This window comes from Centruroides sculpturatus, unplaced genomic scaffold (assembly GCF_000671375.1).
Source record: "Centruroides sculpturatus isolate CEXI.00-Female unplaced genomic scaffold, Cexi_2.0 scaffold40, whole genome shotgun sequence".
NCBI classification, from domain to species: domain Eukaryota; kingdom Metazoa; phylum Arthropoda; class Arachnida; order Scorpiones; family Buthidae; genus Centruroides; species Centruroides sculpturatus.
In genome coordinates, this window is record NW_019384602.1 from 1,058,384 (window position 1) to 1,080,451 (window position 22,068).

General features: G+C 32.2%; 1 protein-coding gene and 1 pseudogene across 1 annotated transcript; both read right to left on the reverse strand.

The window, feature by feature from the left end:
• Positions 1–107: 107 nt before the first annotated feature.
• On the reverse strand, positions 108–15,735 carry LOC111625047 (cyclic nucleotide-gated cation channel alpha-3-like). The gene is made up of 27 exons (XM_023368071.1): positions 15,700–15,735; positions 5,942–6,006; positions 5,706–5,818; positions 5,298–5,479; positions 5,155–5,195; positions 4,994–5,081; positions 4,864–4,926; positions 4,714–4,791; positions 4,517–4,612; positions 4,332–4,437; positions 4,218–4,265; positions 4,077–4,137; positions 3,902–4,001; positions 3,775–3,839; positions 3,629–3,707; positions 3,425–3,543; positions 2,838–2,930; positions 2,664–2,760; positions 2,472–2,580; positions 2,244–2,281; positions 2,006–2,115; positions 1,876–1,945; positions 1,748–1,803; positions 1,564–1,670; positions 1,295–1,353; positions 1,181–1,216; positions 108–720 (listed from the first exon to the last, which is right to left on the reverse strand). The coding sequence occupies exons 4-27, from the start codon at positions 5,469–5,471 to the stop codon at positions 202–204; spliced, it is 2,412 nt and encodes an 803-aa protein (XP_023223839.1). The 5' UTR covers positions 5,472–5,479; positions 5,706–5,818; positions 5,942–6,006; positions 15,700–15,735; the 3' UTR covers positions 108–201.
• Positions 15,349–16,408, reverse strand: LOC111625048 (annotated as a pseudogene).
• Positions 16,409–22,068: the final 5,660 nt, after the last annotated feature.

Sequence of the window (22,068 nt, forward strand, 5' to 3'; positions counted from 1 at the left end):
AGAAATTTAATTTTTGATAAAGTCTATTGACAAGACAAAATATGTGATTATTATTAAATCAATAACAACAAACTTCAAAAACTATGTTAAAAAGAATAAATCACAAATTTATTTTGAAATAAAACATTGACCAAAACAACCATTTTCAAATTAATAAAAATAACAGCGAAATAAATGTTAAATAAGCGACATTGAATACTTTTAGTTTAATTCTTCGGGATCACTGTTTGTACAAGAACTTTGATAACTACTGCGCCTAGAATTTGATGTTTCCGATAAACTAGTTATAGAACTGCATCGACGACGACATTTCTCCACCATACAAAGACGAAGAGGGTCGCAAGAATCATCGTAATCTGCAAGAACATTATCATCGACCACAATTATTTTAGGAAGTTTATTTATATTCTCGTCCATTACATCGGCATCTTCAAAACAATCTTCGCTTCCAATTGTTTCGTACATGTTTTCATTTTCCTCCTTACATAATGCAATTATTTTCTTTTCTTCAATAGGATCACTTCTTTCTTCGCTGCTAGTCAGTTGACACATTTTTAATGGCTTAATACTTCGACGAGGTCGCCGAATAACATCGCTTCTTCTATAGATCCATTTATGGGAGGTGACTGAAGATTTCCTTGATTTTAAATGTCTTATATTCCATTTTAATCTAGTTATCAGTTGCTGCGCTTCTTTTACTTCTTTTTCCTTTGAAAAAATCTGATAGAGAAGACGTATCACATACTACACATTGACATGCTTTTTAATATAGCATGTTGTGAACTTAAAACAACATATTATTCAAATTACAACTAAGTATTAAGTCAACTTTACAATCAACGGCTTTAGCAGAATTTAATTTAGATGCATTTAGTTTTAATGTGAAAATAAAACCAGATTTTAAAAAATTAAAAATGTTTTCATTTGTGTTAAATCAAAATATAAATATTAAGAATTATGAATAGATTTAATAAAAAATGAAATTAAAAAAAATGTGTAGTATATTTTATCATTAATAATTACAAATTCGTAGTAAATTTGAATAATAATTTAACTAATTATTAAATTTTAAAAGAAGTAAAACGTTTTGATCTTATTAAAAATGTTAAATGATCTTATTAATTAATGTTTTAATTTAATTTTTTAAATAAAAAGCTAACTTAGATTTAATGATTTTTACCTTTTCGTTTAATTCGTTTAATCTTTGACCGGTAACCTAAAAATTAATCGGCGTTATTATTATAAAAATTCGTTAATTTAACAAAATAATCCACCATTTTATAAATTTAATTACCATTACTTGAAATTGTTTTAATTCATCTAATACAGCTCGAAGTTCAATAATCTCTTTTTCTAAACACACAAAAAGTTTTTTTAAATGAAAATCTCTTAGTAACTTTAAATATATAAATCTAATTTATTTTTCTGAAAATAAAATTTAAATTTCCATTTGTTAGATTCCTACTAAATAAAAATAAATATTTTGAATGTTTGGCTTAATATTTATACTCTATAATTATGTAAATCTGTTATTTACATATAAATAACTTTTTCTTTTTTTACTTTTATCGTCTCTATACATTCTTCCGTTAAATTTCTCTGTTTCTTCGCTCGATTCCATAAATGCATCTACACTAAATGTTCTTTTGGCTTGCATATTTGTTTTAATCCTTCATAAAAAAAACAACATATTTAATTATATAGGCCTATAACAAATATCATTGTTACAAGTAAATGAAATTTTAACCTTTCTCTAGCTTGCAATTCTAAAATAGTTTTGGCCTCTGGATATTCAACGAGAGCCTGAAAATAATTATCTTTTAAAATTAACACGTAACTAAATAACGTAACAAGGACGTGGATAAAATACTTTACAGCCATCAAATCTTTCCTAGAAAGACATAGAAGTTCTGAATAACCAACAGATCTGACATCAGCAGTCCTCCTGTAAGTAAAGATAAATAAATAATAGTTTTAAAAGTTCAAAATTTATTATTTTACTCACCGATTCTGCACTCCTTCTATCCGAAGTAGACTAATTTCACCAAAATAATTTCCTTCTGAAAGAAGAGCCACTACCACTTCTTCTCCAGAGGAAGTATTGGCAACCACAACCTAACAGGAAGGGGGGAGAAAAATGGAAAAACTTCTTCAAGTAGTTATTTTAAAAGTTTTACGTCTTAGAAGTGTTTTTAAAAAAATTTAATTAAAAACAATAAATTTAAGAAATAACTGGTACTAACTTCAACTTTTCCGTGATTGATGATGTACATTTCCCTACCTTAAAGTAAATATATATTATAATTAAATATATTTCAGCAATAAAGTATATTAAAATGATTTATGCTATTTAGCCCAAGTTAAAAACATATATAAAAAAGTTTTATATTCGTAACAAAAATTTAGGACGAAACTTTTAATTTGAATTGTTTCTAAAAGAAAAAGTTCTCGCACATACATAAAAAATGTACCTGTTTCTCCAGCCTTACAGATGTAATCTCCCGGAGAATAAATTTGAGACTTTAACTTCAGAACAAGTTCACAAAGAAAACCATGTTCACATTGTTCAAAAATTTTCACCTTTAGGAAAAAATTAAAAAATATATATATAATAAAATATATGGAAAAGTAAACATTCTATTATTGAGGGTAGAAAAGATCACCTTTCTCAAAGTATCCAAATGAACGTGAACTGCTATTTCAGCTCTTAATCTTTCTGGCAACATATGCAATAAACGTGATTCATCCGTAGCCTGAGTTCTAAAATTACAGCAAATATTACATTTCGATTATATTGATTAAATACAAATCGATTTGAAATTATAACATTGATTAACCTTGACCAGGAATATTCTGCCCATTTCTTAACTTTAATTTGAAGAGAGGGAGGAACTTTCTTATGAGTTAAGTAAATTTTAATTTGGTCCATCCTATTTTTAAAAAAAAAATTATCAATATCTTAAATTCATTATTATTTATAAATATACAAGGGAATTTTTATTAGCAAATCATATTTTCTTTGTCATATTTACTACTAAAAAGATGCATTCGTAAGAGATGACATCGAACTCTTAAGCGTTAAGCAGTAGAGAATCCAGAAGAATCTGGATTCTCTACTGCTTATCCAAAGGGAAATAACTCAAAAATTAAAAAAATATTTTAATAATTAATAAGGTCCTTTCATTTATTCGTGCACGTTTAAAGTGACGCAATTTGTGACACGGTTAAAGTGACGAGTTAAAAAGTTTAAAGTGAAAAGATTTATTAGTATGAATAGTAAAAAAAAACTAATTATATGGAGTATTTATAAATCTATTATCTGAAAGGAATGCCAAATACGAACGACGAATTTATATAAAATAAAACCGCGGGAAAATTAGAAACACGTTATTGTATAATTAGTTTTAAATGAAAATCTGCGTACTTAGCCTGGAATTCTTGCCTAGTAGCGTTAATATTTGCTATAACATCACCCACATTCCCAACAACAGTGGCAAAAATGAAAACACCGATTAAAAAAGTTAATCCAGTGAAAATATATTCCTAAAATAATAAAAATATATTAATAGAATTAAAATATTTCATGAAATATTTATAAGCCTGTATGACTGGAAGTATGCTTTCTTACAATATCTGTTTCCGGAGGATTACTTTCACCTATAGTTGTAAGAGTCATAGCCGACCAATACATACATACAATGTATTTTCTTTGTAAAAAAAAGCAGGGAAAGTTAGTAAGTTATATGACAAAATACTATAAAACAGAACATTTACCTCCAAAATCTTTGTTTATCAGCGAGATTTGTATAGACCCAGTTATTAATACCTAAACCTTCGTACTATAAGAATAAAAGTTGTAAGGTAAAAAATACAAAAACTGTTTCAACTTTTTACAACTTACCTCCGATATTATATAATATAAGCAGCCAATCCAATGTATGACGATGACTAAAGTTAAAGATAATCTAAAAGCTCGAAGACAATTGGGATTACTGGTTCGACTGGTTCAAGAAGTCAAGTAAAATCAAATATTTAATTTATAAATAAGATTATAAAGGAATTAATTTCTACATTACCTATCGGCCAAATCGTAGAATTTGTATAAAGTATGTAATTTCAATAACCTGTTAAAACGGGCTGAAAAAGTTAAAAACGCTTAACGCCATCTGCTTTCGGAAAATATTACTAAAAATGTTTTCAAATAAATAAATGCTCACTCATATCTATCTTAGAATAGACGACGAATATCGGAAAAACATTAAATCCTATAATAAAATAAAGAAATTGCTTATTTATAACCTTTATATGTTCAAAAAACATAATATTCAAACCTGAAAAAATCCTCGAAAGTGTATAAAAAGGCATAATCGCCATCACATCACGAATAAATACGTTTTGACTCATATAGTGTTGTCTTAATTTTACCACATCAAAAATCTAAAATAAATACGCAAGAAATTATAATAATAATAATAATGCTGACGTTTTCATCTTCTATAAAAATCTATTTTCTCACAGGAATTCCATCCATCAGGTATCCTGTTCTTAATTGAAAAGCAATGTCACTTAAGTAGATGACGTCGCAGACGGCATCTATATATCCTACAATTTCCTGAAAGAAGGGAAAAAGTATACAAGTAAAAATGTAAATATTAAGATACGTAGTCATAACAACAGATTCGTTTACATACAGTCTTCGAAAATATAACTCACTTGTTGACTGACATCCTGAAAAGCTACTCGAAGAATAATAATCCAGTAGTTGTATAAAACCGCTAAGGATGTCAAACACTAAAATATATTGTAAATTGAAATTAAATTCAAGACTATTACATACGATGTATAAAATACATTTATACGTACAGTCCAATAAAATACGGTACATCCATCTGGATCGAAAACAAATTTTGGTAATTGGTGAGACTTCTGAAAGAAGGATTTCTATGCTTTAATTTCGATTGCTTGTCGATTAATTCTCTGCAATACATCTCACCTTATTCGCCATGGATATCTGATGATAAAATCGAGCACGAGAAACGGACGAAGCATTTTCTGACGCTCTTCTCGATTTTAAATCTAAACTGAACAATTCATATTTTGAGTATCTCATAATTCAAATTACAGTCCATGTAAAATTCGAAAAAGAATACTTACTTCTTATCGCCGTTCTCCAAAATAGGAGGCAAGCGATTACTCTGTGATAATTCAAAAATTAAATTACTAAGAATCATCTTAATTACTATTTGCTAAGTTAAAATGATCCGATGTTTAAAATGAATCTCCAAAATTTCACTCACTTGTTCGTTATTTAATTCTATGACGTCATGGCCCGGATTTTTGCATCTGAACTCGGAGAAAGAAGCTCTTCTAGGTCTTTGGACGCAATTCGATGCAAATAAATCATCATCCTCTATACGAGGGAGACGAACCAACTTCTTACAGTTTCTGATTGGTTGACTTCTGTCTTCCATTGCAACGTCTACTTAACAAACAGAACACATTGAGAACCGTGTTGACTTACTTTTCATTCGATAAATATTTTTCTTTCAGATGTAGTTAAACAATATTTCACACGTATTAATTCGAAACTAAACGTAAATATTATTTTCTTTCAAATCGGTTAACAAAGATGGAAGTGAAAACCGGAAAGGCACGTTTCCGCAATGATTAAACTATTATAAATTAACAAAAAAAATGGTTATTACCTGTGTTGTTTGACTTGTTCTCAAAATTACAGATGATAAAATTAAATATTTGATAGAAAAATCTCTACTAAGATCCGGTTAATGGAAAATAGAAGCGAAGACAGTTTTCATACCTTTCCGATTTTAATAAAGAATGACGTGACATGACGAGTAGAGTTTAAAGCAAATATGGTTTAGTATCTAATTACGTAAATAGAGATAAACTTATTGAAAAAATTACATCTTTATAAACTTACCATGTCTTAATTTTCCGGTGACAGTGACGTTCGACTGACATTCTCTTCGTTTCAAAATTAAATATCTACAAGTACAAGAGTGTATTGTTTGATTATAATAGGCGTATCGATATTTACATCACAGCTGTATCTAACTCTTCCTTAATTCTCACTTAAGATATGCCTAAGGTTAATTTTAAAAAACCTATTAAAGCTTACTCATCAAAATCTTTAAAAATTTATAACGTAGCAATTACTTAAATATCAATTTATACTACGATGATAAATCATTCGAAAATTTGACATAATGGAAATTATTTATAAAGANATAATTTTTAACGATACAATAGCCATGGTTATTATTTTAAAAAGTATACGTTAGGCTTAACATCGACGAAAATTCAACGCGAAGCGACACGCAACGGAGAAAAATTTCAACACAGGATAGGTTAATATATTTTTACTACACAATCGGTTATCCGAAAAATAAGTTATCCGAACGACCTGTCCCCAATTGCTTCGGATAAACGACGCTCTATTGTATTTCGGCAATTCCTTTACAGAAAAATCTGAAATTTTGCACGTTATCTAAGAAAACAATTATCTTTCGAACGAGATAATCAGAATTACTATAGGAGTTTGGGGGGCGGAGAATCGAACCTCGAAAATCGGCAACTGTAATGTTTGTACTATACGTAGCCAGTCAGTGCTTTTCCACTTGACACGGAGACACTGCCGTGACTATCGACCTCTTGTTTTATATTTTATTTTGTTATTAATTTACTTGTTTATATATAAAGTATATAAGATTCTTTAAACACATAGTAAGACTAGCTGAAAAAATTTATTTTTATAAATGATGGAACAAAAAGTACTTTTAAAAACAGAAATAAACATCTTATTCATATTTTTAAAATATTTGTAAATGGCATCTTTAATATCAAATTAAAGAAACAAATAAGTTTGATACATATATTTTACTTTGCAGACTTTTCCTCATCTTAAAACAAAATAAAACGCGCAGTTATTTATTGTAACATCGTCACAATGCCGGGCTGCAATTTTTAATCATGTTTTTAATTAATTTAATTTAAAATATATGCTTTCCACCTCAAATTAGTAGTGGCTCGCCTCTGTACATCATACCTTTCCTCTAACAATAGAATCATGCTGGTCATCTATTAACTGCTTCCAGGAAAAAAGTTTTGTATTAAATAACGTGACTTCCGTTTTGCATCCGCAAGTTCTTTTATAGTTAATCGGGCCTCCTGATCCTAAGATTTCCATATCTGGCCTGTTCTTACATCTATGTAACTCCTTTCTAGAGATTAAGTAATGACAGACGGACGGCCGGACGGATTTTAAGATTTTGATAAAATATAAATCTTATATTCCGATGCCTGCTTTGAATATAATACCGAAATGGAGTAGATATTTATTTATTTATTAATAATTTCCAATTTTTTCCCTCCTGGTTGTTATATATAACAGAAGGAAAGTATGGCAATCGGCCAAACAATGATCTCCCCGAGATTTTTACATTTTTGAAATTAGGACACCTTAAAACGTCGAGAAATGCAAAAAAATTGGGGGTAATTTTATAGTGAAATTTGTTTATTAGGGGGATTGATACTATTAAATTTTGGTGGTTAAAGGTCGAGGGGGTGGGAGATAAAGAAGGTCATATGTATCTCCAGTAGGGTTGAACTTAATGACGATTTTACTCGTTATTAACATTTACAATTTTTCTATAAAACTCATACCTACCCTCAAAATAAAGCTTTTTGACATTTTATAATAGTTGAAAATATAAAACGTTTTTAAAACAAAATATAACAGATGGCGCCACCAAAATTTTAAATGTTACCAGGAAAGTTGAGCAACTCATTGCTGTTTTTTTTTTTTTTTTTTTTTAGATTTAGTTCATAGAATATTGTATACTAGTTAGACCATTCTGGCATATTCAAACTCGGTGTTATCTAGTATCATATACTGTAGAAGTGTAAAAATATAATAAAAAAATATTTTACGATTTTGATAAAATATAAATCTTATATTCCGATTTTTATAACAAAATCTCCTAACAGATGGCGCCCAACAACAAATTTATTTATTTATTATGATTAATAATATAAAAGTTATTTTTTATTTTTTGTTCATACAAAACTCCATAGACAATGGTGATTCAAACTCGGGCTCTAATTAATGCACTGACACTGTTTAATTTACGACTTCACCCCTGTTTTCAAACCTTAAAACTTGTGTGTAGTTCTCATAACTATATGCAGTATAATTCTATTGTTTGATGTTATTCAAACAATAGAATTATAGATTTTTCGACCCGTTTAGTAAGTAATATTTTACATACATATTAAAGAAAATATTATTTAATATTGCAGAATTTATTGTATATAATTAATAGATTATTTTTCAATACACAGTATTCTCGTATCAATGATTTTTATTTTTATTTGTTTTGTTTATCAAAGAAAAATTTTGTCTTATTAGTTAGGCCTCCTCGGACCCTATAACATCCGATATTTAAGCAGGACGAAGCCTTTGTACACTTGTAAACATCTAGGTTTTTTATCTAGGCCAAAAAAACCCGAGAAAATTAATTATTTCACAATTTTTGCGCTTTTTTTTCTTTATTTTTAATTAATGCACAAAGTACATTCCTAGCACAGCTGGGCTAGAAGGTACAATATATGAGTACAAGGTAGCGATAGAATAGACAAAATATACACATTGGTAAACGTATACAAATACAACCGATGCATGAAAAGTACAGTAGAGCGTCGTTTATCCGAAAGTCAGTTATCCGAAAGCATTCCAGTCGGCAAATTTAAATTTTCGCTAGTGCTGTGGCGCGGCAATCTTTGGCTATATCTTGGGCTACTCCAATATTATTTTTGTTGGTGTGTTTTTTTTAGCTGGCAGCCCTGGCACTTTTGTGTGGTGTTTTTCTGAAGACTGTGTGGTGCTGAATCGAACGTTTTTGATACTAGATCATCTTCTAAAGTATATATTTTTTGGTTTTTATATTTTTCAATATATTTATTTTTGTTTGTAAGAAATAAATAAATAATTTTTAACGATACAATAGCCATGGTTATTATTTTAAAAAGTATACGTTAGGCTTAACATCGACGAAAATTCAACGCGAAGCGACACGCAACGGAGAAAAATTTCAACACAGGATAGGTTAATATATTTTTACTACACAATCGGTTATCCGAAAAATAAGTTATCCGAACGACCTGTCCCCAATTGCTTCGGATAAACGACGCTCTATTGTATTTCGGCAATTCCTTTACAGAAAAATCTGAAATTTTGCACGTTATCTAAGAAAACAATTATCTTTCGAACGAGATAATCAGAATTACTATAGGAGTTTGGGGGGCGGAGAATCGAACCTCGAAAATCGGCAACTGTAATGTTTGTACTATACGTAGCCAGTCAGTGCTTTTCCACTTGACACGGAGACACTGCCGTGACTATCGACCTCTTGTTTTATATTTTATTTTGTTATTAATTTACTTGTTTATATATAAAGTATATAAGATTCTTTAAACACATAGTAAGACTAGATTTAAAAATTTATTTTTATAAATATTTTTATAATTTATGATTTTTAGTAATCAATATTTATAAAAGCACTTAAATGAAATTAAATGCTACATAATGTAATATGACGACAAAAATGTTAAATTAAATAATTAATCAATACTCATATTACATTTTTAAGCAAAATGCATTTATAAATTTGTTTAAATTAGTAGAATTATACACTTGATCTTGCTAATGATACTGCAAAAAGCAGCAAGCAAACATACTAATTATAATTAATTAATAAATCTTCGAGTTACATATGTATTATATATATAGCAAAAGAAAAAAATTACCATTTAATTACATTAATAATTGATGCATTTATAAAAATTAAATGTTATTTTACAAATAACTTATAAATATTTTGAAACATTCCTAAATGTATATTTTTATTAGTACAGTATTAAAACTTTTATATAGGCCTAAATAACTTTTGAATGTGTATTCTGTAGGCCTATAATTGCTAAATTGAATGTTTGCATAAACAGATTAAAAGGAATTCTAAGGATGTGAAGTACAGTACATTTAAAAACTGATTTTACTTCTGTATACTATTGTAACAATTTTTAGTCTAGATTCTAGAACTACAGGATACTACTGTATTCATATTTAATGGTGGAAAGATTCTAATATTTGAGACTTGTGTCAGAGATGGAGTAGTATTCCCAGTTTCTTCTAATACAAAATTATTCTAACCTGACTGTTAAAGGATTAACACGAATCCAAAGCGGCTCGTACCCGTGCTGTAGCACTCTTTTTGAGAGCTCCGTTGCAGGTCTGTTTGCGATGCCATCTTGACGCTTCTCAACACAAACTTGCAACATTCTAGCAGTAGTGACCCCACTGTACTGTACATTGTCATAGATATGTTAAAGAATGCTTCAAGGGAATTACATAAACCCCCGATTTTTCATATAAAGTAACACTGTCCCTGTCATTACACAACAACCTACGTAAAATGGGTTGAATAACAATTGATAAAAAAAGGTCATAAGTTCTAAAGACATGGGCTATGAGTAAAGATAAAGATCCCACAAAGGAAATTGGGGGATATGCAATGTGGCGATCATGTTTATTACAGAATGTCTGTGGAAATGTTGACTTCCTAACGCGATTAACGAAAAAATTAAACTTGGCTGGAGAATAATCTGCCACACGGGAGAGAGGGCGCTGGATCCTGAGAGATTGGTTGTGAATATTTTGCTCTTGTGTTTTTCAAAGTTTTTTGCTATAATTCTTATAATTTGTCAGGGTTGTTATATATTTTTGGAAAGCATTTTTTTCTTACTGATCAAGAATATATCAAGTTTGTTAAGATTGGATGATTTTCACGATTTCACACGTTTTTGAAAACCCCGATTTTTCCGGCTTGATTATCCGGACCATCTTAACCAATCAACCGGAATTTATTCAAGATTTTTTATTGCGCTAACAACGTCAGTACATTTTTAAAATTTCGAGGTTTTAGGTCCAGTAGTTAAGGAGTTATCTCTTACTTCCGGTTAAATTTCGGTGGGTTATAACTCGCCTCCGACTCGTTATTTCCAAAAAGTTTTTGGGCGTCTCTTAGAAGATACCAAATGTGACTTTTTCCAAAAATTTCATGCTAATATCTCCAATAGTTTTTAAATTATCGCTGTTCGACAAAATTTTGGAATTTCAACACTACTGTTCCATTTCCGGTAGTCATAGCAACGCTCAATGACTTCTACAGGAAACTTCTAGAACTTTTTCCGGAAGTTACATTTTCTCCGTTAATTTATTATTATTATTTTTTTAATTTTTAAACCTATTATTTTGATTGTATGGAATCTGAGGTCAAAACATTTCACGACACTGCCTATGGCATTATCGATGAAATTAAACAATATTTCAAGCATAACCCGAATGCCAAATTAGGAGTTGAATGTCACTTAACGTATGTACTGACACAATTCATCAGAGTAGTAGAACTGGCGGAAAGTACTTTTAAGAAAAATAATCTATATGATTATATCGAACAGACACTCTCAGGATTAGCTACTAAAGATGATTTAAAGAAATTCAAAGATGCTCACGTTGATGAAACTACAAAAATCCTAATGGATATTCTACAAACAGTACAAAATCAGAGGAAAACCTCTTTTGATGATCTAACTAGTAAAAAAGTTCCTAGCATTCCTAGCTATATATAGATATCTTACAAAAGGGAATAAAACAAATTAAAATTATAGACGAACCACCTCTACCTGCATATACTGTATTAATATATAGTGATAATAATAGAGCCACTTCTGATGAAACGAAAAGTACTTTAATAAGTTTAGACCTGTTAAGCTTGGTGTAGGCATACGTCGAATAAGGAAAATTAGGAATGGTGGAATTGCAGTAGTTTTAAACCATAAGAATGAGGTAAACTACTTTAAAGAGAATGTCGAACAAATTCCAGGTTTAGTATCACGTTTGCCAAAAAAGAGACTACCATTTGTCAAAATTGCTTCCGTTCCGAAAACCATTAATAAAGAGGATCTTGCATTAGACATTTTTGAGCAAAACCCGTACATTTTTCCCACCTATACTGAACACACTTTTGTTGAAAACGTTAACATAAGGTTTCCGCTTAATTAATTTAACCAAAAAAAATGAAAATCATATTTCCTGGATTCTTGAAGTATCTCCACAAATTAGAGAAAATATGATAAAAGCAGAAAAAATCCATCTTCTTTGGACAACCTGTCCTGTCTTTGACTTTCACAGTGCTATCGCTGTTTATCATTTGGACATTTTGCGAAAAATTGTTCTTTAAAAGAAAATGTGTGTAGCCATTGTAACGGAAATCATTTATATAAAGATTGTCAAAACAAACATGACTCACCGAAGTGTACTAACTGCTTAAGAGAAAACAGAGTACAGAATTGTCACAACACAATGGATAAAACTTGCCCAGTGTATCTAAGAGAAAAAACTAAATTCCAACAAAGAACTGACTACATAATACAGTGATCTGCGAGGCTACTTCACAACTCAAGGATTAACCGATGTCTGGAGATGGTGATCTGACATTTGTATTTTGGAACTGTAGAATGAATATCGCCGTATAATATTTGATTATTGTATAATTTTAATTAATGATCTTAGTTCTTTCTAATAATTGTTACTAAGGACCATACATTTTGTCATATAAATTGTATGTACTGTACTTAGCATACTTTGAATTTCCTTTATTGTTTGTACTTTGGTGTCATTGACACACTTTTAATGTCAAGTATTTCTCTCTGATTGGCAAGTTGCTGATTATTGTACTTATTTATTGCGTCATATGTATTATATAATCAAGTATATATATTTGATAATAATGGTGAACTTTACATGTTTTTCAATACTAACAGCAGCTTGTCATGAATTTGTACATAGTTGTATATAGACCAGTTAACTTGTTTTGTTTTTATTTTGATTTTCATGTTATTGATGTACTATTTTATGTATTTTATTTCTTATGTTCTTTTAATTCTTCATCATTAGAGTTATGTGTACAACATCTATACCTGAGCATTGTAATTTCTTTGTGTACAACCGGTAATGCACCAAAGCGGGCCGGTCTGTATATATATATTATATATGTAAATCAAATAATGAATGAATGAATGAATGAATGAATGAATGAATGAATCTGCCACACGCACCGCAGTAGAAATAATCTGTAACTCTTTGTTTACTAATGCTTGATTGGATGGAACTAAGAACGTTCTACCTATGAGAGTCGAAATACCAGAATTTACAAAAGACGGGGGTTGGAAAGCAATGGAAGGGACAATGTGTGGCACTTGTAATGCAATAACGTCAACAAAAGTTTATTATTATTTTTTTATTGTTATTTTCACGTTGTCCATGTTTTCTGAATTGGAAAAGTTATACAACTGAATTATATCTCTAACTGCATTATTATTTAGAAAACTCCGCCATACCTTTAAAATGCAGTCTATTTTAAACACTTATCGAACGTTTTCGGTCAGATTAACAGACCTTCTTCAGGATCGAACTATCAGAATTTAAATTTGCAAAACGGAAATTCCAAAATGCACGTTCTATAATCTTCTCAATTGCGCATGCCCATTATTATAATTTTAATGTCGCCGCTTTCCATGCCGATGCTATTTTGTTTGATTCACGAAAATTTANTATGGCACACCCAAAGGCTTTGGAAAGGTTACAAGCAAGAGTAAAACGTTTCTCTACGACAACGTTAGCTAAGCAACTAGGAATGACGAGGATAATAATTTCATCCCCAGCCATGCCGAGGCTATTCGGATTTGCTAAGATACATAAATCAGAAAAAAGCTTGAGGCCAGTAGTGGATAAATGCTGTGCTCCTACGATATTATTAGAACGAAAGCTTAAGGAATTTATTAATGCGAACATGCCTCCACACGTATATAGCGTAAAGCAGCCAGTAGAGGTGCTCCAAAGGTTGAAACAATTGAAAGTTAACGAAACAAACTACATGACAGTGCTCGATTTTAAGGCTATGTACCCTTCAGTTAAGCTTGAACCATGCTTTTGTCACCTAAGAGATTTTTTATTGGGCAATGTAAAGAACGCAGTAAAGTTAAGAAAGCAAATTCTAGAACTGGCGCATTTGGCTACTTTCTCGTCACTTTTCGCCTTTGACGGTACTGCATACTCGCAGCTTAGAGGAGTACCAATGGGTAGCCCGGTCTCAGGCTTATTGTGCGAGATGGTAATAAGATCTCTGGAAAATAACGTATTACAGAAATATGAAGATAGTATGATAATGTATGCAAGGTACGTCGACGACGTATTTATTATTTGGAATAATAAACCAGACATACGCCAATTTATTAGATATAAACAGCAATAATTATGGCCTGGAATTAGAACTAGAGCAGCAAAATCAAAAAATAATACATTTCTTAGATATATAGGCCGAAGTAGATGAAGAAGGGGTAATCAATACGAAAGTATATAGAAAGCCGACGTACGTTCCGGATTTGATACCATGGTCCTCGCATGACCCAACAAGCTACAAACTAGCAGCGTTTAGAGCACTAATTAAAAGAGCATACACTCATTGTAGCAGGATTCATGATACGCGTAAAGAGCTTGAATACATCGCAAAGCTAGCAAGAAATGTAGGACTTAAGGAGAATAAAGTAAAAGCCTTAATACGAGCAGAAAAATAAAGCAATAAAAATAAAGATAAAAGAGAGAAAAAGGAGTTCACCGTAATGGAATACAGGGCTCACTTAAGTAACATATACAGAACAATAGGAATAGAAAGCAACAAGAAAATAGCGTATAAGAGAAACACGACAATATTCCAAATGCTAAGAAATGACAAAATACCCGTTGACAGGAGGCTGATCCCAGGTGTATACAGAATACCATTGTATGATAAGAGGCTGAATAAGGAGATATATTATATAGGAGCCACTAAAAGATCATTAAATGAAAGATTGAAGGAGCACGAAAAGAATGTAAGATTTAAACAACCAATCACGGCTTTGGCTAATTATGCGATCGCAAATCCAATAGAGATCGAAATCAAATGGAGCAAGGCAGATGTCATACAAAAAGTGGAAAATAGAAAACATCTAAAGTATGCAGAAGCCTAACACATTTACAAGTGCAAAGAAAAAGGGCAAAATATAAATTTTCGTGAATCAATCAATCATTTTCGTGAATCAAAATAGCATCGGCATGGAAAGCGGCGACATTAAAGGTATAATAATGGGCATGCGCAATTGAGAAGATTATAGAACGTGCATTTTGGAATTTCCGTTTTGCAAATTTAAATTCTGATAGTTCGATCCTGAAGAAGGTCTGTTAACTGACTGAAAACGTTCGATAAGTGTTTAAAATACACTGCATTTTAAAGGTATGGTGGAGTTTTTATACAACTGAATTCTCAACATTCTACTGCTCCACTACTGAATTGCCCAATGTAGTTTAAGACAAATAACTAGGTGCACTGTTTTCAAACTTTTTTTGAATTCGATCATATGTGAACTTAACATAAGTATCATATTGATCAGCTAATTTTGTTACTCTTCACAGATCTGATTTTCACGATCTTTCATCATACGCTCGCAGATTAAGCCAACTTGTTGGAAAGTAAAAAGCGGCCGATCGCGTCTCGACGGTGCTAAAAGGCCATTTCCAGGACTTACTACATTCATGATGGGAGAGTCTGACGAACTCTCCGGTGTGTTAGATCCTCCGGACGAAAAATAAAATCGTTCTCGTCTTTGTAGTCTTTTCATCTCTTCTCTAATATTTATGGCTATTTGTTCAGATGTAAGTTTAGGAGAAACATCTCCGAACGGTGATGGCTGGATTTCGTGCAATCTTGTCGGCGGAATGGCCGGCGATAATGTCATGGAGCCACGTCTTCGTCTTTTAGCTGGTTTGCGATTAATTGTGTTCGATGGATCCCACTCGCAGAACCTCTTCAACTTAAGTCTACGGGCCATACCGAAAATACCGTTATATCTCTATAAATATCACGTAATTTGAAGTTCCGTACGAAATTCACACACTTAGAAGTCCGAAAAGTCAGTAATTTTTAAACTTTTTAACAATGGAACGTTTACTTCCGTAATATCGACCCGAGTAAATTAAAAAGTTCGTTAAATATTTTGTTCTATTCTTAAATTTAAAAATTGTGTTCGATTTTTTGCCTGATGACGTAGCAATTTTTTAAAATTAAAAGTATGTGATATTAACGCCGATTTGCTGTTTTTCTAATGACTGTCATAAATAAAGAATACCCAAGTGATATTCATAAATGAAAAATCCCGTGTTTATTTGTATTGTTTCAGTTCTTTTTCTCTTAAAATATTCTTCATGTTTTCTATTTACTTTAAAAAGAAATATTTCAGCACTGGCAAAAATTTAATTTGATGTTCATTTTTGTAATTTAATGCTTTTTGATATTGAATGCAAGACTAAAGAAATGATTGTTATTTATCTCTTAAATTTTTATATTAAATCTAGTCTTAAAATGCAACATTTTTTCATCATTTTGCAATTTAATGACATAAATGTTTTCCAACTCTTTTGATTTGTTTAATATCAACTTCTTAATCAAACTTTAAACGGATATTAAAAAAAATTTATATTTAAAAAATGAGAAAATTGATTTGATTTAAGATTGCTGTATATAACAAGCTAGAATATACTACATTGAATGGCTATAGCGACGCCACGTTGGATGAAACTTGTATACGTGTCCTCCATTTTACCTTTCAGTCAAGGGAGCGTGGCATTTGTGTCGTGTAAAGGAACGAGTTACAATATTATAACTCGTTGAGTAAAAGTGTGCTGCTACACATACATATACATACATACATACATACAAGTATCTCTCGTATAACACGGTAGATACGTTCCGAAAAAGTGCTGTTATACGAATCTGTGCTATAGGATTAGGTTCCAAAAGTTAACAAAAATCTACTATTTTTTTTTTGTTATTAAAAGAAATATATTCATTAAAGCAATCCATACTTTATTTCCAACCAATAATTAACTAACAAGCACAATTGAAAGTACTGTTAATATCAGGGCTGTGGAGTGGGAGTCGTCAAAAATCCGCTGACTCCGACTCCATTTTACTTTCCCAACTTGTTACGTATATAAAACGGAAAAGTATTGGAATCGTGTCATATTTGACCCAAGTATTTTTTGCAAATTTACACGTTTGGAGACCTCCCGAACCCAAAAAAAAATGTCAATTAAAGGGCGCAAATTCGTGTGCGAGCGCGTGTTAGCGTCTAATTTAATTTCTTTATTCTCTGTTCTGAAATATTAAACAATGTCCCAGAATGGGTATAAAGTTTAAGAAATGAAATTTGGCACGGTAGCTTGTGTATAAAGAGGCATTAATGCTATTAAATTTTGGTTCTTAAAGGTTGACAGGATGGAGACAATAGAAGGGGTCATATGTCATATCTGCAGTGTGGTCGGACTTAATATTTTACTCGTTATTCGCGTTCACATTTTTTTTTTTTTTATAAAACCGTCTCTACCCTCAAAATTAAGCTTGCGTTTTTAATGATGAAATTTAATGATGATTTTTTCAATGCACTGGAAAAAGTAAATCACATTGACCTTTCTTCAAATTTGGATGTTAAAACGGCGATATTGCGCGATCCAAGATACAGTATTGCCACCAACGCAAGTTTCAGTAGAACATTTATTTTCCTTTCTTAAAATTATTAAATCTGAATGATAAGAATAGAAGCGATTCTTTTTTAAGAAGTAATTCTCTTTATAACAGAGATGAAAAATAATAAATTAATCAACATGGCAAAATAAGCAACCTTTTTCTTTACCAGTCTACATATCTTGTTATATTTCTTATTCTTGACTTATTTTAATGTACCTGCGTACTTGCATTGTGGCGACAGCTTTGATCATAAATCCAAAAGTCGCCACCAGGAAGAACTCTGAACTTAGCGGACCTGGAAACCTGACCCTGTGACCTCACATTTGGTTCGAACTTTGCCAGGTGTACACTTGTATCGTTCTTATGTTCACTCGGTAGTGTAACATCGTAACTAGGGTTTCTCATTTCCCGGTCTTTTGCTTGTCCCGGGATCCCGGGATAAAAGTGAACTGTTTCCCGGGACCCCGGGAAATCCCGGGATAGAATCAATTATTTTTAAAGTATACAAAATATCTTGAAATCAAATGATATAATTATTTTCCATTTTTAAAAGTAATTTTAAAGTTCTGTAACCTCCAAAATCATAATAATGCTGTGTAAGGTCTATAGGCCTATAATAAAAATTACCTTTAAATAACGTAGAAATTTTCACAAATAGAAAAAAATTAATTAAAGTTTGCTGGAAACTGCATACAACAACAACAAAAAAAATGTTTTGAATTGAGTTAAAAATTAAAAAAATGAACTTCTAATTTAGAAGGTAATTTTCGTTTTTTAAATAAAATATAATACAAAATATTGCAAACTTTTATAAGATTTTAAAAAGCAAAGATGGTCAATACTCCGATAACTCACTCTAATTCTTATTTTAGTAATGAAAAGTCTTGCCACCGAGAATGCCCTTTCCGATTCAATTGATGTGATTGGAATAGTGTTTAATGCATTTAAGAGAAGACAGATATTATGTGTTTTTTCACCTGTAGCCTGGAAGATTTCGAGTTCGTTTTCGAGATTGTAGTACTTCTTTCGCTCTCTAGTATTCTTGATTTGTCTACCTTGGCTGCTTTAATAGCGGCATCAAGCTTAGAGCTCGATAATTCGGCAATTCATTTGGCTTTAATAATCAGGTTTATGAAGAAAAACTTCATACTTGCAGACTTTGTACTCGTTTGTATCCTTGCCCAATTTGCACAATCTGGCGTCAGGCATTTATTGAAGCTACTGGGCATGGTTAAAACTCAAGACAGCGTAAGCACAATTATTCCAGATATTACAGGTTCCGACAAGTAAAGAATTTTTATAGTCCTGCCACAAATAAGCTATATATTGATTATTGACCATTTGTGACATGCTATAACGAGCAAAAATTTAAAAAAAAAACTAATAGGTAGGTTTAAAATTAATAAATACAAATGTATTTTGACAGTGAATGAGTTAATTATGCTTTCTATTTGCAAAATTCCTCAACCTTAACACAAAATAAGAAAAAAAGTGAATTTTTAAGAAATTTACGGGATTTCCCGGGTTAAAAAAACAACCGGGATCCCGGAATCCCGTTTGAGAAACCCTAATCGTAACCTATGTAACATACGGAATTAAAATACAGTTTTCGAATTATTTTGTCCGTAGTCTAATACTGTATCGTAAGGTAATTACATACGAATTAGCGCTGCATGGTATATTATGTACTGTACATTCTTAATGTTTAATTAATTTTTTAAAATCGTTTTATTTTGCATTTTTTTTAAGTAATCAGAATCGTCGCCATTATTACTTTCCTGGCTGTTATACGTAACTAGCTGTTACCCGCGACTTCGCCCGCGCGGATTTTGCAAGCAAACCCCATTTATATTTAGTATATCAACAACTATAGTAATTGTTATATAACACCTACCGCTGAGAATACTGAGGATTGCTGAGAATAGCGAAAATCAAACGAACTATTTTCAATTTGATCAAATTTCTGGAACGTTTACAATCATTCCATAATCGAACCAATATGCAATAACAAATTCAAATTTAAAACGGTTCGAACATTCGGTTAAAAAATCGAAATACATAAAAATATTTATAACAATGTCTGAAATGTTATCAATTTAATATACCTAAGCACTCAATGAAAACTAAACATAGTTGAAAACAAAACAATCGTATCTAAAATAGTACAATGGAAGCCGTTCTTCAGGTTAACACTTAATTCTCTCCCTCTCTCCCCGCGGGGAGAATTTCGAAAATCCCTTCTTAGTGTGCGTACACACTAGGCGTTTTTAAACGCGCGTTTGACGAACCAAGAGTTCTGCATAGGCGTACACACTCAAATGCGCGTTTATAGATTTTTCTTAAAACGCGCGTATTGCGGGCGTTAGCCGAGCGCTTTGAGATATATGTGCTGCCATGTTACCGTACATTCGATCGCGCGTTTTGCGGGCGTCAGCCGAGCGCTTTGAGATATATGTGCTGCCATGTTACTGCACATTCGATTGCGCGCTTTCGGATAGAGTGGACGTACGTTGGCCGAAATGGAGAACGATCATTTCGATACTGATCTATTTATTGATGAAATCTAAAAGAGACCAACCATTGTCAAAGGATTTTATAGATATTTTAAAAGAATTAAAAAACTTGGGTTTATTTTGTCTTACTTTTGGATGGAACGTCGCAAACATTCTATGTGTTAGTCTATGAATATTGGGTGCACCCAAAATTCTCTTTGCCTCTGCCATCGTCTTTTATAGCGACGATGGAGGAGGGCACACAAGCAATTATTTTCACGTTTATTTCCAAACTGAACCAGTGCGTATGCTCCACTAAACGCTCGTCTAACGCCTGGTGTGTACGCTGCTATCGCGCGTTTAACGCCTAGTGTGTACAGAGCCTTAGTGTGCATTTTCATCACGTACACTAACTGTTTACCAAATTTCACCTCTTTAGGTTCAGCGGTTTGCTCTGGGCGATGATGGATTAATCAGCCAGTCTTTCTTTCAGTTTATATGGAGAGTATAACTCTATTTAGGTTTTTTCTCCGATTGACGTTATTATTGATCACTATGCGACCGACGAGCCAGCCATATCCGAACGGCCTAAACGCGCGCGCGGGGAACAACTGCCTTCAGGGAGGACTTTTATGGGGAACTGACCTCCTATTTAGTCGTTATTAGCAAGGAGAAGACCCGGAAAACTCCAAACAGCCAGCCTGTCCGATCGCGGCGCGAACCTACGATCAAATTTCCCAGTATTCAGGGCGGGGACGAAGACCGCTCGGCCACTGGTGGGCGTCAGTCAGTCAGTCAGTCAGGACAAGTAATTTATATATTTAGATAGGCCTATAACAAAGGAAAAGAATGACGATCAGTCAAAAACTGACTTCCCCAGATTTTTATTCTTTTGGACTCGGAAAACCTCAAAACGTAGAGAATTGCAAAAACATTCAGGGTTTTTCTGTATGCACGGAATTTTGAAATGCGTGTGGGGTAGGTTGCCACCTTTTCAAAATCGCTGACCTGGACGGCAGGTGAGGTTTGTTCGAACAGAAGTTCCTGACGCATGCGCAATGTCATTTCGCAATGCGAATAAGTGCAGTACATGCCTGTTCTAAATCAGTTACAGTTAGGGACTAGCAGAGCCAGCCCATAGGGCGAACGGTGCAGCCGTTCCAGACGCTAAGTCCTAGGGTAAAGAAAATTAAAGGGTATAAATTAGAGGCAACCAAGGGATGCGCCATAATAGGATCTCGCTCCATCCTGAAATTTGCCTCGGGCCGGCACTGGGGACTAGGGAGACTTGGTTAGGAGTAACGTAAGTACAGTAACCTAATTAAGAAAAACAACTACAGATAACTTAGCTCTATTGGATATTGGAGACGTGTATGAATACGAATCGTACAAGTAAAAAAAAACAAAAACAAAAAGTTCGACAGGGTGCGCACGATATTCCCCGGCAAAATAAATAGATCACCCGGACAGTGAGTCGATTCCCGGACTGTCCGGGTGAAAACCGGACGGGTGTTAATACTAGTGTGGGGGCGTGATTTAGTTCGTAGTTGTTGTTGTTGTCAGGGGTGTCGTTTCCACTATGGAAGGTATGGAATGCCGTACCTCAAAATATTGAAAAAATTATTTATAATTTAATGCAAGGCAAGCCAAGGCACTTGCTCTCTGTATGAAAACAAATTTTTTCCTTGGACGTTGACCAATCGAACTCACATAATCCAAAGTATCAAAATTCTTCTAACTCTAAGCAATGCATCACCATTTTGTGAAAGTAGGGTCCTGCTTTCACAAAATTCCTTATCCAACTTTTAAAAACCGACACCCATGGTGGTTGTTGTTTAATTTATGGCAACTCAACACTTGAATGATCTGCCTGGGGCTAT

Coding starts and splice junctions, on each gene's coding strand:
- LOC111625047 (XM_023368071.1), bottom strand. CDS start 5,471: ATGGAAGACAGAAGTCAACCAATCAGAAACTGTAAGAAGTTGGTTCGT. Junction 2,282..2,471: donor CTGTAAGGCTGGAGAAACAG/GTACATTTTTTA, acceptor ATTTACTTTAAG/GTAGGGAAATGTACATCATC. Junction 1,217..1,294: donor TAAAACAATTTCAAGTAATG/GTAATTAAATTT, acceptor ATTAATTTTTAG/GTTACCGGTCAAAGATTAAA.